General features: G+C 41.0%; 1 protein-coding gene across 1 annotated transcript in view; it reads right to left on the reverse strand.

Annotated features, from left to right (window-relative positions):
* Positions 1-13,707, reverse strand: part of Grm8 (glutamate metabotropic receptor 8) — a 729,702-nt gene that overhangs the window by 709,705 nt on the left and 6,290 nt on the right. The window contains exon 2 of the mRNA XM_090333244.1: positions 8,235-9,062. Within this exon, the coding sequence (XP_090189370.1) occupies positions 8,235-8,744 (510 nt within the window). The 5' untranslated portion in view covers positions 8,745-9,062. The remainder of the gene's footprint in view (positions 1-8,234; positions 9,063-13,707) is intronic.

The following is a 13,707-nucleotide window of genomic DNA, read 5'->3' on the forward strand; positions in this document are numbered from 1 at the left end:
AGCAAGCAATTTGTATGGAGCCCTGGTTTTCAATGCATGGTCTGCAAAACAGCAGCGTCAGCATCAACTACAAACCATGAGAAAGAAATGCCAGTTCTCAGACCTGCCCTGAATCTACAGAATCAGAAACTCTGATGGTGGGCTCAGCAATCCATGGTTCAGTGTTTGAGAGCCACTCAACTAGAGCTACAAGACAGAATTTAGAGTTTAAGTCTCCACAGGAATGCAAACCTGTTGGTAGAAAAAAAAATAAGGAAAAGACAGTCAGACAGGCAGACAGGCATAAAAAGGAGAGAGGGAGGGAGAAAAAGGAAGGGAGAAAGACTGCTCTAAAAAGCAGTTTATAAAGGTTCTTTAACAAAAAAAAATCTTTAGGGAAAATGAGTAGAAACATTACATTACTTTCCTAATACAAATGTATTTATTTATTTAAATCTACCCTGACTTGTCCTAGGCAGGTTTACTGACAACTTCCTAAGCAAAAATATATATCCAATTCCCAGTAACACTCTTTCACGATTTTTTTAAAAACAACCTAATTTTAAATACCCAAAGATAAACATTAATCACTAAGTAAGTGCTTAAGATGTCTGCAAATAAAACACTGTAGTGAAAATCCAAATCATTTGAGGTTACAGAAAAGGTAAGTAAGAGTTTTTAATTCACCAACAAGTTTAAAATCTTCCACTCAGCTAGAGGTGTGTCTCGAGGAGGAGAGCACTTGCCTAGCAAACACAAGGTGCTGAGTTCAAACCCCAGGATGGAAAGAAAGAAAATATTTTTCACCCTACAAGAGCCAAGGTGTTCCTTTCACCGTTGGAGTGCATGGTCACAACACTGACTCTAAGGTACTACGTGTTGTGAACAGCCATCCTCTGTGATGCATTCATGCTTATGTCACAAGTGCTAACATTAGAGTGAGATGTTTGGGTTATGTATTAACACAGCTGCTTTGTGGGTCCTAAAAAAGAAGATTCCATTATTCCAAAATTCACTGTAGAACTAACAGTATTTGAATAAGTCTCTAATAATGTTGCAACAGATTTTTTTCAAGTACTTACACATCCTAAGAAATCAAATTGGAATATTATTAATTACTTCTCTAAAATAAATTACAAGTCCATCTAATTTTAAAAAGAAAACAGCCAAACAGCCACTAAAACAAAGAAATTGTCTTATAGTAATTAATGCCAGACAATTAACATAATCATCTGGTAATCCTTTCAAATATATCAAGGCAAGATTCCACCCAATTTCATTTGTCTTGGATTGGGTTTGAACACCTCTACATTTATAGTTATCCACATAATGGTAACCTTCAACCTGGGCTGAGAATGACCAATGTATACCTGTACAAACCAACATGGAAATCTCTCCCAGATGCATTATCAAATAAAAAAGATAATTATAAGATGTATCTCTTAATAGAAGTATGTGTGTGTGTATATAAAGAAATTTTGTTGATAAATATATGAGGAATTGGGCCTTCCATTTACACATGAACTTACGTTAAAAAAAACTTTCAAAAAGAGAATGTACCCATCTATTTAATTCTTAAGTTTAGAACTCTATTTAGAGAAAACGTGAGTGCACAGAAAAATGAGGAAGCACATGAAAATAGGAACTCTCAAAATATTCAGTATTTCCTTCTTGTTCCCCTAAATATTCATTCTGTTCCTATTTCTTAAAAAGCATAAAAAAGTGAAACAAAATTCTATTTCTGTCCTGTCTGTCCAGATATTATTTCTAATATTTGACATTGGAAGGAAGGAATACGTATGGGACATGATTGGTCATTTATTCATATTCATTTAACATTCACTAGATTCCCAGACAGGGCTAGGCCAAGGAGCAAGAAACACAGCAACTAGTGAGATATACATTCCCTGCCCTCACATAGCTTATGGTCTAGTCCCGGAGCCAGCCATAGACAAGTAAACAACTACAATCATGTGAGACAAATGTCAAGGGAAGGACTGCTACACTGTGCTATGCAATAAAGAAAAACTAGTCAAGGATGTGAGAAAAGACTTTGCAAAGTAGAGGGTAAAGGGCTAGAAATATGGCTCCGTGGTAGAGTGCTTCCCGGCATGCATGAAGCCCTGGGTTTAATTCCTCAGTACCACATAAACAGCAAAGGCCAGAAGTGGTGCTGTGGTTCAAGTGGTAGAGTACTAGCCTTGTGCAAAAGAAGCTAAGGGACAGTGCCCAGTCCCTGAGTTCAAGCCCCAAGACTAGCCAAACAGCAACAACAAAAAAAGTAGAGAGTATACCTCTGTCCTGGGGAAAATAGTAACCATTAAATGGTTTTAAGGAACCCGGTGAGTAGCTTCATGCCTGTAATCTTAGCTACTCAGGAGGCCAAGATCTGAGGATCAAGGTTCAAAGCCAGCTGGGGCACAAAAGAACCTGAGACTCTTATCTCCAATTTAACCTCTAGAAAATGGAAGTAGAGCTTGGCTCTAGGAACAACACCCAGGCTCAGGGATAATGTGGTAGCCTTGAGCTGAAGAGCTCAGGGACAGTGCCCAGGCCAAGGTTTTAAAGAGAGATACATTACCAAGTCTACATTTTTTTGTATTATTATGTCAGTTGTTGGGTCCAACTAGCCCATGGGCAGTGCCCATTGTCACCCAATGCTACAACTTCTAGCCACTGTAAAAGAGAATACTCACCCTGTCTCATGCCAGGTGAATGAGCTTTCTTCAGAGTTAAATTAGAGATTGCTACAGTGTCAAAGAATTAGATCTCTCAGTTTCCCATTATCTTTGGGTTGTCACATAAGATTTATATGAAAGGTTCCCTCCTGCACAGTCTATTGAGTGGGTTCATTTTATTTGTCCCTCCAACTATAGGAGCCTGGATATGGCAAATTTTACAGTTAATAAAACTGTATACAATAAGCACTCGCCTGAAATGGTGGCTACAATTGGAAGCTTCTGTTGGAAGAAAATACATCTTTGTAAACATTGAAAAGTAAGCAAAGATTTCCAGGGGAACAGGATAGCTCTTCATATTTCATTTGTTTAACTTGAAGATCAATTTTAGTCATTTAGCAGTACAACTCTATCTGGAGATGAATTAACCCTCCCATAGATTTCTATGGGAAAGTCTTAGTTGATGGCTTTCAAATAATATACTACTGACCATCTAACCCCAATCCTTCAAGAGTACAAAATTAACAATCGAGATAAAGTTAACTAGTAACACAGAAGAGAGAGAAATTATATCTGACACGGTTCCCTTATAACCCAATGAATCTTTGTGGACCTTAATGTGAGTTACCTCCAGCATCAATGTGCTATTTTTAACTTGGAATGATCAATCTTTGCTCAACTTAAGCTATCTGATTAGTGGTTTGAGGAATTGATTTGCTCTAATTTAAAGGAAAGGGCTAGAAATGTTCTAGGAAAGGAAGAAAGGCTTCTTTACAAAACATAAGCAACTGGCTCCAGGGTAAGGCAGTAGCCTTGAGCTGAAGAGCTCAGGGACAATGCCTAGGCCCAGGGTTAGAGTGGTAGCCCTGAGCTGAAGAACTCAGGGACAGGACCCAGGCTGAGTTTGAGCCCCATGACCCCCCCAAAAAATAAATAAATAAGCAAGCAAGCACATTTCTGGGCTTCACTGTCGGAACTCTTCATGGTGGTTGTTTTAATTTTATTTATTTATGTCTAGCTATATAATCTCTGAAAGCTAGACCCCTCTCTTCAGTAGATTTAGCAAAGTTCAGGGAGCCCTGAGTTGTCATTTGTACTTTTGTTTCAGATGGAATTATCCTGGGTCTAACATGTCACACTGCCCAAATTGATGCTACTGTCATCTAAAGCCATTAACTTACTAGAGGAGCTGCCAGACAATCATCTAGATGACTGTTCTGCTTCATGTCAGCCTGTGTGTGTGTGTGTGTGTGTGTGTGTGTGTGTGTGTGTTGTGTGTGTGTGTGGTGTGTGTGTGTGTGATGGTTTAATACTGCTGCTACAAAGTTCAGATTATTAAAATGTTGTTTTGCTACTCTCAAGTGTAGCTCTACTCTTAACACACCTGTGGGATGTGAGTCACCCCCAACTCCTCTCCATGAAGGGAAAGGGAGGATGGGGGGTGTGGGGTGGACCCACACTTCTTACTCACTGGGTTCTGCCACTGACACCCCCCCCCAGGCAATTGTGATAATCTAATATACATCTCAGGAAGAATGAAGTTCACACGACCCTTGCGGAGAGGACTGTTGATTCAGTGGAGCATCCAGGACCCTATGGGCCTAGGCCACACCTTTCTTGCACCAGTTCCATGTCCAACTCTCACGTTACCAGCTTTTTCATTTGCTTTCATTTCTGAGGGTTAGTAAAAAGAGAAAGAAAACTGGAACAACATGGCTTCTCCCTACACAAGATGAGCCAGACCACCCGTGCTACAGGCAGGGAAGGCTGCTCCCTAAGAGCTAGACTAAAGTCCTACAGCAAATACAGCCCTCTTCTGACTTAAACAAAGACAGACTAATGCGCAAAAGACAGATGATACCTGCTCCTTCGTACCAGGCTTTGGCTAGAACACTGGATGAGGTTGGACAAGACTGAAGTTAGAGGAAGGCAAGAGTACCTGGGGAACTGTGTCGTATTCACAGTTTAGTCTAGAAAGTACCTGTTGGTAGAAACAGGACTTTGCCAGCATTTCCCGAGAAGAAAACGGAGGTATTTGGAGTGGGTTTCCTCTTTTGGTCCAGATATTTTCTATAAAAAAAAAAATCTTTAAAACATGTTCCAGCCACATTCTTAAAACTCCAATTCATATTTGTTGCTGAGCAGGAGAGGAAATTCATAAAATTAAGACCTTGCTTAGACCCTGGAGGTTAAGGTTAATTGTTTATACAGCTTCAACCCAAAAGGTGCTACGTTATTTAACCCTATTAATCCAGGAGTAAGCGGCAATACTCTGATTTCTGTGTAGCTTTATAGATTTAGTAGGTCTTAGGCTGTCCAGGAGGAGCTGTAAACTGTCCTAAAATTGACTTTCCTTCCAGTTACAGCATTTGACCTAAGAAGAGTATTGTTCAAGAAGGAATTGTATCCCAATCTCTAATGCATGGTCAGTCATTTCTTTGATAACTATTCTAATGTTTCATAGTTGTCCTAAAACATGAGTATAAACAGCCATTCGTATATAAAGTGAACCATTTTCCATCCAAAGAGCAATCATCATTACTTCATAGTTAAAATCACTATGGAGTGCTAGCCAGAGGTCACACACAAACCATCGAAGTAAACAAAAGCAACATAATTCTAAGTCACAATTAACTAATTCACATCCACGTGATTGCGGGTTCAGCTGGAACATGGACTGCAGACCGACAGACCTCACAGGCTGGTGTCTGAATGAGATCAATTCTTCAAATGCAGTGAATTTGTGAATTTGTAGCTGGTGAATAAATAGATTGGCATCAGTTAAATGCTGATTCTGTGTGTGTGTGTGTGTGTGTGTGTGTGCACTGATGGTATAGCTAGTTATGCACCAGCTACCATAGCTGGCTAAAAGTGGTCTAGTCCCCAAAAGTGACTCAGGAGTTTGCCCAATGTGCTGGCTCTGCCCAGATGCTCAATAGTATTTCTCTTACCGGGTCACATGGAATTCCTCTTCAATTATCCAATAAAGTCAGAAAACCTACTAGTAAGTTAGCAGAATAGCCAGATCCAGCTTATGTAAAACAAATCTCTCCTCTGGCCTTCACATGACTCTTAAGTGTCCTTTAGCAACCCCAAAAGCCAAAAGATACAGCCAGGCTTTGGCATAATACTTCACCTGCAATTTCTCTGGATTAAGAACACTCAATAAGCCAGGTATCAGTGTTTTAGACCCATAATCCTACCTACTCAGGAGGCTAGGATCTGAGTACTATGGTTCAGACTCAATCCCAGCAAGAAAGTCCATGAGACTCTTATGTCCAAGGACAGTGCTCAGGTCTAAGGACAGTGCTCAGGCCTAGTTCAAGCCCCAGGATTGGAGAGAAGAAAAAAAAACTAGTCTAACCTGGTATAATTATTACCATCATCATCCTACTGATAAACTGGGGCAAAAGTTAAATTAAACAAGCTCTGAGAAGCTCAGATAAGCACCTTCTACCCCCAATCTTCAGGTCCTTGCCCAAGCTCCTGGCTACACAAAGGAGGTAGAGTCATATAGGAATCCCTAAAGATTGATGAAATTAGCACAGAAGGGGACGGTCACAAAGCAGGAAAATAATCCTCATGAATGTTATCTTTTCTAAAAGTGGGTGTTTCTGAGATTTGGAGCAAGTGAGGAGGAAGATTAAACCAGAGAAGAGAGAAGAGTTGGGGATTTCATAACACTAGGCCAGACACCATCCCCAAACAGAAAATATCATGTGACACAGAATCCAGACTCCTGGGAGCAATCCTAGATCCCAGGAGAGGGAAAGATCCTGGAGCATCATAGCTCTGTATCTTGTCTCTAGGCCTGATAGAAATTATTTACAACTGCCTTATTTACAGCCATCTCTAAGGTTTCTGGAGACAGAAAATGAGAGCAACTTTGGCTTCCTGTACTCATCTTGTATCCTTCTCCTTGCCAGGAGACTCTTCTAATGCTCTGCTCAAATGTCTCTTACTCTCCCTAGGGCCTGTTCCTCTCAAGAATGCCTTAGACACAGAGAGTTTGTGGTCAGCAGCCTCCTCATTTGAGGAAATTTCATCAATCTCAAAATAGCCATTAAACTGCATCTTAATGTCCTCTCATCTATGTAAAGGAAACTCACAGAGGCTGCACAGCCTCTCAGGGGATATGAAAGACAGAATGCCAACATCAGGTGTGGACCAAACTAGGCAGGCCCCCTACATACCTTCATAATCAGAAAGCCTTTGATTCAATTCCTTTCATCATTTCTTGTGAAGTTTTCTATTGCTTTGTTCATTGTTTGTCACTATCCCTGTCTTCAGCCCCACTTTAAATCTCACATGCCTTAGGAGTAGTTTTTCACAATATAAAATGAAGCCTCATTAATTCAGGTTAAGTTGGAAAAGTCAAGTCCCCTGAGTAAGAAATAAAGTGAAAAGTATTTCCAACTTAATATGTATGTGTGTGTACTACAGAAGACAACATGATGTAATTAACAAATAAGGTATGGAAATGGTGAACTATAGAAACTTTATTTCTAAGATGGCACTCTATGTAATTCAAAATGTTTTTATCATAAATTATTTTGTATCAGCAATATATTCAGTACATAAAGGCAGTGTCTAGGTAATAGATCATCCACTGTGAATCAAAATGTCATGATTTATCCTGCTGAATCTGAACTATTAACTTGCTAAAAATTATACATAATTATTCCAAGTGTGCATCAGAGCAATCTGAATTAATGAGGTTCTATTCTATTGTAGATATAATAAGTCTGACAATTTTATGGCCATCTTATCTTCTAGAGTGTCACTCCTATCTACAGATTAGTAATAAATACTGTTTCTTCACACAGGAACTTTTTTGTCATAACAGAGCATCCCACCTTGAAGAAGTTTCACCACGTAAATTATCTCATCCGTACTTCAAATAGCAAAGGAAGGCTTTTTGTATGACAAATGTGCTAGGGGCTCATTATTCTCTAAAAAAAAATTTTTTTAAAGACCTGCTTTGCTTTAAAAATGAGCCTCACTGAAGAGGAAATACCAAGATGGTAAGGACCCACTATGTCATAGAATTTACTACCTTTCTCTCTCTTTCTCTTTAGGACTATTCCCTGTATTCAGGGACTGTGTTCAGGCAGAATTAATCAGTCCAGTTAATCATAAATAATGGAACTAACATGACAATTGCAGAAGGCACAGAATCCCATATATCAGGACCTACCTCTTTCTACTTTCTTTCTTTCCTTTATGTGTGTGTGTGTGTGTGTGTGTGTGTGTGTGTGTGTGTGTGCGTGTGTGTCTATACTGGGACTTAAAATCAGGGCTTTGTATTTTTGCTTGGCTTTTTCACTCAAGGGTGGCATTCTACCACTTGAGCCATATCTCTACATGAGGGTTTTTGCTGGATAGTTGGAGATAGGAGTCTTCCTGGACGTGTTCTCCCTGGGCTGGCTTAGAACTGCGATCCTCAGATCTTGAGTAGCTATGATTACAGGAGTGACTCCCACCACCTGACTTCACTATGTCCTTTACGCCTGTACCTGCAGTTGCAACAGCTCATTGCCCTTGCACAGGGGTCACAAAACAATGTCATTTACCTACCTTAAAAAGTCTTAAAATATTAGCAACCATGATGGACACGGAGCTGGCGGCAGCACCTATGACACCAGAAATCTTGTCAGGCTTGGTGAAGATGGGTGGGTCTCCGTTAGCACACTTCACGTCGGAAGCATCCTTCTCTATCAAGGCCTGCACGAAGGTTAACGACTGCTCCAGAGCATAGGTGTCTCTGGAACACGTGTCGAGGATCCTGACACCCAGGGTGATATTGGAGAGGAGATCTGGGTCCTTGTTAATCTGGTCAATGGCATACAGCATGGCCTCCAATCTATGGATCCCCTTTTCCTTCTTCAGTTCCCCACAAGGCACCCCTCTCTCTCCCTTTGCATGGACAGGGAAGAGACCTCCCAAAATGATGTCCCCATCCACTCGGATAGAATGGGCATATTCCTGGCTGTGAGTTCTCTGCATCATGGTGAGGATCCAGTAGAACTTGGCTGTCAAGAGGAAGAAACAAGAGCAAGAGGCGGAGCGCTTTCCCTCGCATGCCATGTCCTCCACGGTGGGTGTTGCAATCCACGACCCGAAGTTTATTCTTGATACCGAAAAAGAGGGACCACCTGAGGCCACACCTTCTGGAGGCTACCATCAGGGCCCATGGGGGAAAGAAGGGCTCTGTGGACTTCAGCAAGTTTTCTTGGTTCCAGTGTCACAGTGAATTTCCATCCGACCTTTAAGGTCCAAGTTTATTCCCGGGAAAAGTCAACTTGCCTGGAATGCTGCAAAAAGAAGAGTAGCATCTGAGCTTCTGATATAGTGATGAGGTCGACGTTTCATGTCCTGGCAGTCAGCCCTGTAGCAGACTTACTCCTGTGGGAATAAGCAGAAAGGAAAAATGGGGGGAGGGGGAAGAGGTTCTGTTCAGTGAGGCTGCAATTTTTACATGTTTAAGCCTTGTCTACATTCATTTATTTTTCTCTCCCTCCACTCAGTAAGAAACTCTCTTGTCCCCCTGTGATTCTGAACACCTGGTCACTCTGCAGCTAAAACAGGAGGACGGATGACACTTTCAGAGCAAGTGAAAAGGCAAGAAGCAGCAAGTAAGTTTGATAGCCAAAAAGTATTTTTGTTTATCATTTAATTTTAATAAATTCTGTTTCCATGAAGGTAAAAATCCTGATAGATGGCATAATTCCAAGTCTGTTTTTCACATTTTAGAGCTACTTGAATCCAGCATTTAAATGTCATCCACAAAATCATAGTGCAAAGTTATTGTTCTGTGATATATTTAACAAGCCAGAAGCTTGTTATTAACATTTTTTTGTGTGTCAGTACTAGAACTTGAACTTGGGGCCTGGGCACTGTGCCTGAGCATTTTTGAAGTACACTTCCATACCTGGCTTTTTGATAGCTAATTGGAGATTTAATTCTCACAGATTTTCCTGCCCAGGCTGGCTCAGACCTCAGACTTCAGCCTTCTGGATGGCTAGGGTTATAGGCATGAGCCACCACCAATGCCAGGTCTTGTTGTTAATATTTTTAATATCCCAGATTTCCCAGTTGGAAAAAAATTATTCTATTTCCCAGTAGGAAAAAATTATCCAAGAAAATCCCCCCACCCAAAGATTTTAAAAGATATATAAATTTTGTAACTTGTGAAAACATTTAACATGGAACAACATATCCATTATCTATTGTTCTCTGATGACAAAGCAAAGACTGGAAAATTAAAGACATGGGGAAGGGGGTATGTGACAGTCTTCCTGTTGTTACTGTTAGAATTTAATTGGTTGAGACGGAAGCATGGGGTTAGCTTACAGTTCTCAAGTAAATACACTTGATCCTGAGATCTCTAGGAAAGCATCAGAGCTGACGATGAGTTGAAACCCTTGCTAATTTTGTCTGACTCAGTGGAGAAAACAGTTATTTCCTCAAGACTAGAAATATCCTAGAGTGAAAAAGTTTATGCAAATCCATAGGAAAAGTTCATTCTAGGTCTTTCATCCTTAAAGAATCCCATGAGTCTCTCAAAAGACTTTTGAAGACATTGAACTGAAGATGAGAACTAATCTAACCTGGGAATCTGAGAGTTGGGTCATATTTTACATTAGGAGAATAAACAGCACCCATTGATTTGGGCAGAATGGTTATAACAGTGTTCGTTCCTAACTTATATGTATATGAGTTTCAACTCTGAAATTTAGACCATTTCTTTCTCTCTTAGCCAGCCAACATCTGGTCATGTTTTCCACTCACTTGTTCAAGTTCCAGTTCATAAAATTTTCTTTCCATCCTCCTTGTCCCAAAAGAAAAAGATGGATCCTCCCTAGGGAACAACTGAACATATGCTCAAGTGCCTTCAGAGAGAGCTGCACCTTTTTTTCCTCCCTTTCCCACTTTAGTGAAGGGGCTCAGAGCAGTCCACTGCACTGAGCACATTGCGAGAAGGCGGGCCAGCCACTGGCCCCTCTGACAGGTGCCCTCTGCCCTATGGCACATGGTAAACCTTGTATTTCTCCCATAGTTCTCCAGTTATTTGGTCTAATGCTGCTTAAGCTCACTTCCCCATTCTCAGAGCATCTGCTCCTCCCTTGGAAACTCTGATTCCACAACAGCCTGACCTCAAACAGTCCACAAAAGGAAACAGAAAGTCAACCTGACTTTCTGATTGAAACCATTTACGTGATAGGCTGTAAATTACCCAGGGAAATAAGTTGAATTATGTCCTATAGTTCTTCAAAGAAGACTAGTTTCATGAGAGTAAAACCTCACTAACTTCCATCACTAATTTAGAATTTGAGATCAAATCCACAGGGCTAGACTGACCCTTAAGAACTCCTGTCTGAAGCCGGGTGCTGGTAAACCACGCCTATAATCCCTGCTACTCAGGAGGTTGAGAGCTGAGGATCCAGGTTCTGAGTTAGCACAGGTAGAAAAGTGTGACACTCTTGTCTCCAACTAACCACGAAAAAAAAACAGAAATAGAGTTTCCTTGAACAAAAACAAAAAACAAAAAACCAACTCAGGGGCAGTGCCTAAGTCCTCAGACACTCAGACCAGCCAAAAAAAAAAAAAAAAAAGAAAGAAAGAAAGAAAAAGAAAGCCTTTCTGGCAGAACCTGGAACCCATAGACAAATGAAATATGAAATGAAGGTATAATATTCAAGGGGAAATAAATGGTGCCAGCACTCCACAGCCTTTCCTCATTAAACCACCACACTCTCCCACATGCCTGAATGCTGGAGAGAATACATGGCTGCCAGTCATAGACCACAATGTAAACAGTCCATCCCTACTTGCAAAGCACCCTTACCTACCCTACGCCCCTTGCTGTGGAGTCCTGGAAGTAAGTCCAATGAGATCCCTTTAAAATGATGGATGCTTCAATAAGGTCCAGTGTCTTTGGCATGCCCTATGTCTGTTTCCTTTTAGGAAATGTCAAGGAATGGAGAGCAGGAAGGCCGGAGTTATTTGTTTTAGTAGACAAATACAATGAAATGAAAACGAAAGTTTCCATGTGCTGGTCAGCTTGCTTGAATTTTGGCTAGTGTTTTCTCCTCTGTAACATAAAATCCATGGCATGCAGACACTCTAGTGCTGGATTCTCGAGACTTAAGTGGGTGACAGAACCTGCATACATGGCTATGTGCTCAATTAACAGGAGCTAACCTCTTCTACTTAAGGAGAGCAACTTTTGTCTACTTGCTCAGTTGATGAAACTTCTACTCAATTTTGTTTGTGCCTTTAAAATACAATCAGAGCTCCTTATAAAATATTTAAATATTGCAGCTACTTCCAGGACTGATACATTGCCACATAATCCCAGACTCAGTGGCTAGATTTAGTTTCCCTTTGAAATTGAAAAAAAAATATTAAGTGAAAGCCTGTAGAAAACGACATAAGTCTAATTGTGTAATGTTACATTATCCTAATCTTGTTCTGAGAGAGTTCTTGTGAGCTTGAATCCAAACGTAGCCTAGTTGGAATCAATGAGTTAAGAAAAAAAAATAATAATGACCTTTCTCTGTTATAGATCCAAATAGCTCTACTTCACTCCCATGTTTGATTTCAAGGAAAATAGCTTCTCTCTCAAACTGACCTTGCTCTGGGCTCTGCAGAAACTTCACCTGTGCTGACAGACTTCTTAAAGGAATTGTGAGGCCTGAGCTGACATCGGAGAACGGAGGCCTTCAGAGAGGTTAGCTTAGCTATGTGCCACTCACTGAGCCCTCCTCACACACATCCCGCCGATCCTACACTACATAGGGTATATCACCACTGGCCTCTCACAGTGCTCCAGTTGTTTTCCGAGAGACCATTAAAGACATTTCTTCATGGACCAGAGGCCTGAATTTTGCTGCTTTCTCCTTCTTCCTCTTGTTCATCCTCTCCCCCTCCTCCAACTCTTCTTCTTTCTCTTCCTCCTCTCTCTCCTCCTTATTCTGCCTTGTTTTGGTACTGGGGACCAAACACGGAGGTCTCATCGTCACTAGACTGATTTTCTACCACTGAAGCCATGAGTCTGGCCTCTTCGGGCACTGGTGATTTTTGAGGCAGGCTCTCATTGTATGCTTAGACGGCCTGGGCTTCCATCTTCCTTCTAGTGATTCCCCTGGGTTGCTGGGAATTTTAAGTACCATTGTGCCCAACCATTATGCTTGCCCAATCACCACCAGGTACAGCCATTATTTGAGTGGGAGCCTCCAAATCAACTGCCTATTGTTTCCCTAGACTGCCCTTAAACTTCGATCCTTTGATTTCCAATTCTCACATAACCAAGGATTACAGGCTTGAGCTGCCACCTGCTAGCTGCTTCCTTTTGTTTATGTACTATGCTAAGTCTCAAGTCTCTAACACATATTTAATGAATTTCCATAGATTGCCTGTATAAATGGGAAAAGGAGATTCAGAAAAGTTGAGTACAGTCCTGAACTAGCAAGAAACAGCACTCCACAAAGTCCTCAAGCCTTGAAGGTCAGTCCTATCTTTTGAGAAGGCCTTCAGTACTGTGGAGACCAGCTATGATCACATAGTGAGGACAGGGCCCTTACCTCTTCACTAGACTCTTTCAAGACTCTGTACCTCTTCAGTGGCTAATTAGGAAAGGACAATACGGGGGCCATTTTAGAAGGGTGATTTCCGAATTTCTTAAGGGGTTGAAAATATCCAGTTCACTTTTTCTAAATCTAGTTTCCCTTCAGATCTAGTTTCTTGATGAGCCACAGCCCCAGAACGAGCAGGGACTATCAGACTCAGCCTTCTTGTCTTAATCTAGTAGCATGCCGTAGTAAAATCCCCGTTGAGAAGCTTCATTGATAGCCAAAAGTTAGCTCTTTTTTTTTTCTCATCACAATACCAAAGCAGCATGCCTATGCTGGGTTTCATTCGTCTGTAACAGAAAGGTGATGTTAGTGCTGACACCAACCCATAGACATGCAAATCCAGATGATCACCTGAAACTATTTGGAAATACATCGTATTTCTGTGCCATCTTGAAGACTGCCATGTGTGTGGA

The sequence above is a fragment of the Megascapheus bottae genome, chromosome 5 (assembly GCF_031878675.1).
Source record: "Megascapheus bottae isolate mThoBot1 chromosome 5, mThoBot2.hap1, whole genome shotgun sequence".
NCBI lineage: Eukaryota > Metazoa > Chordata > Mammalia > Rodentia > Geomyidae > Megascapheus > Megascapheus bottae.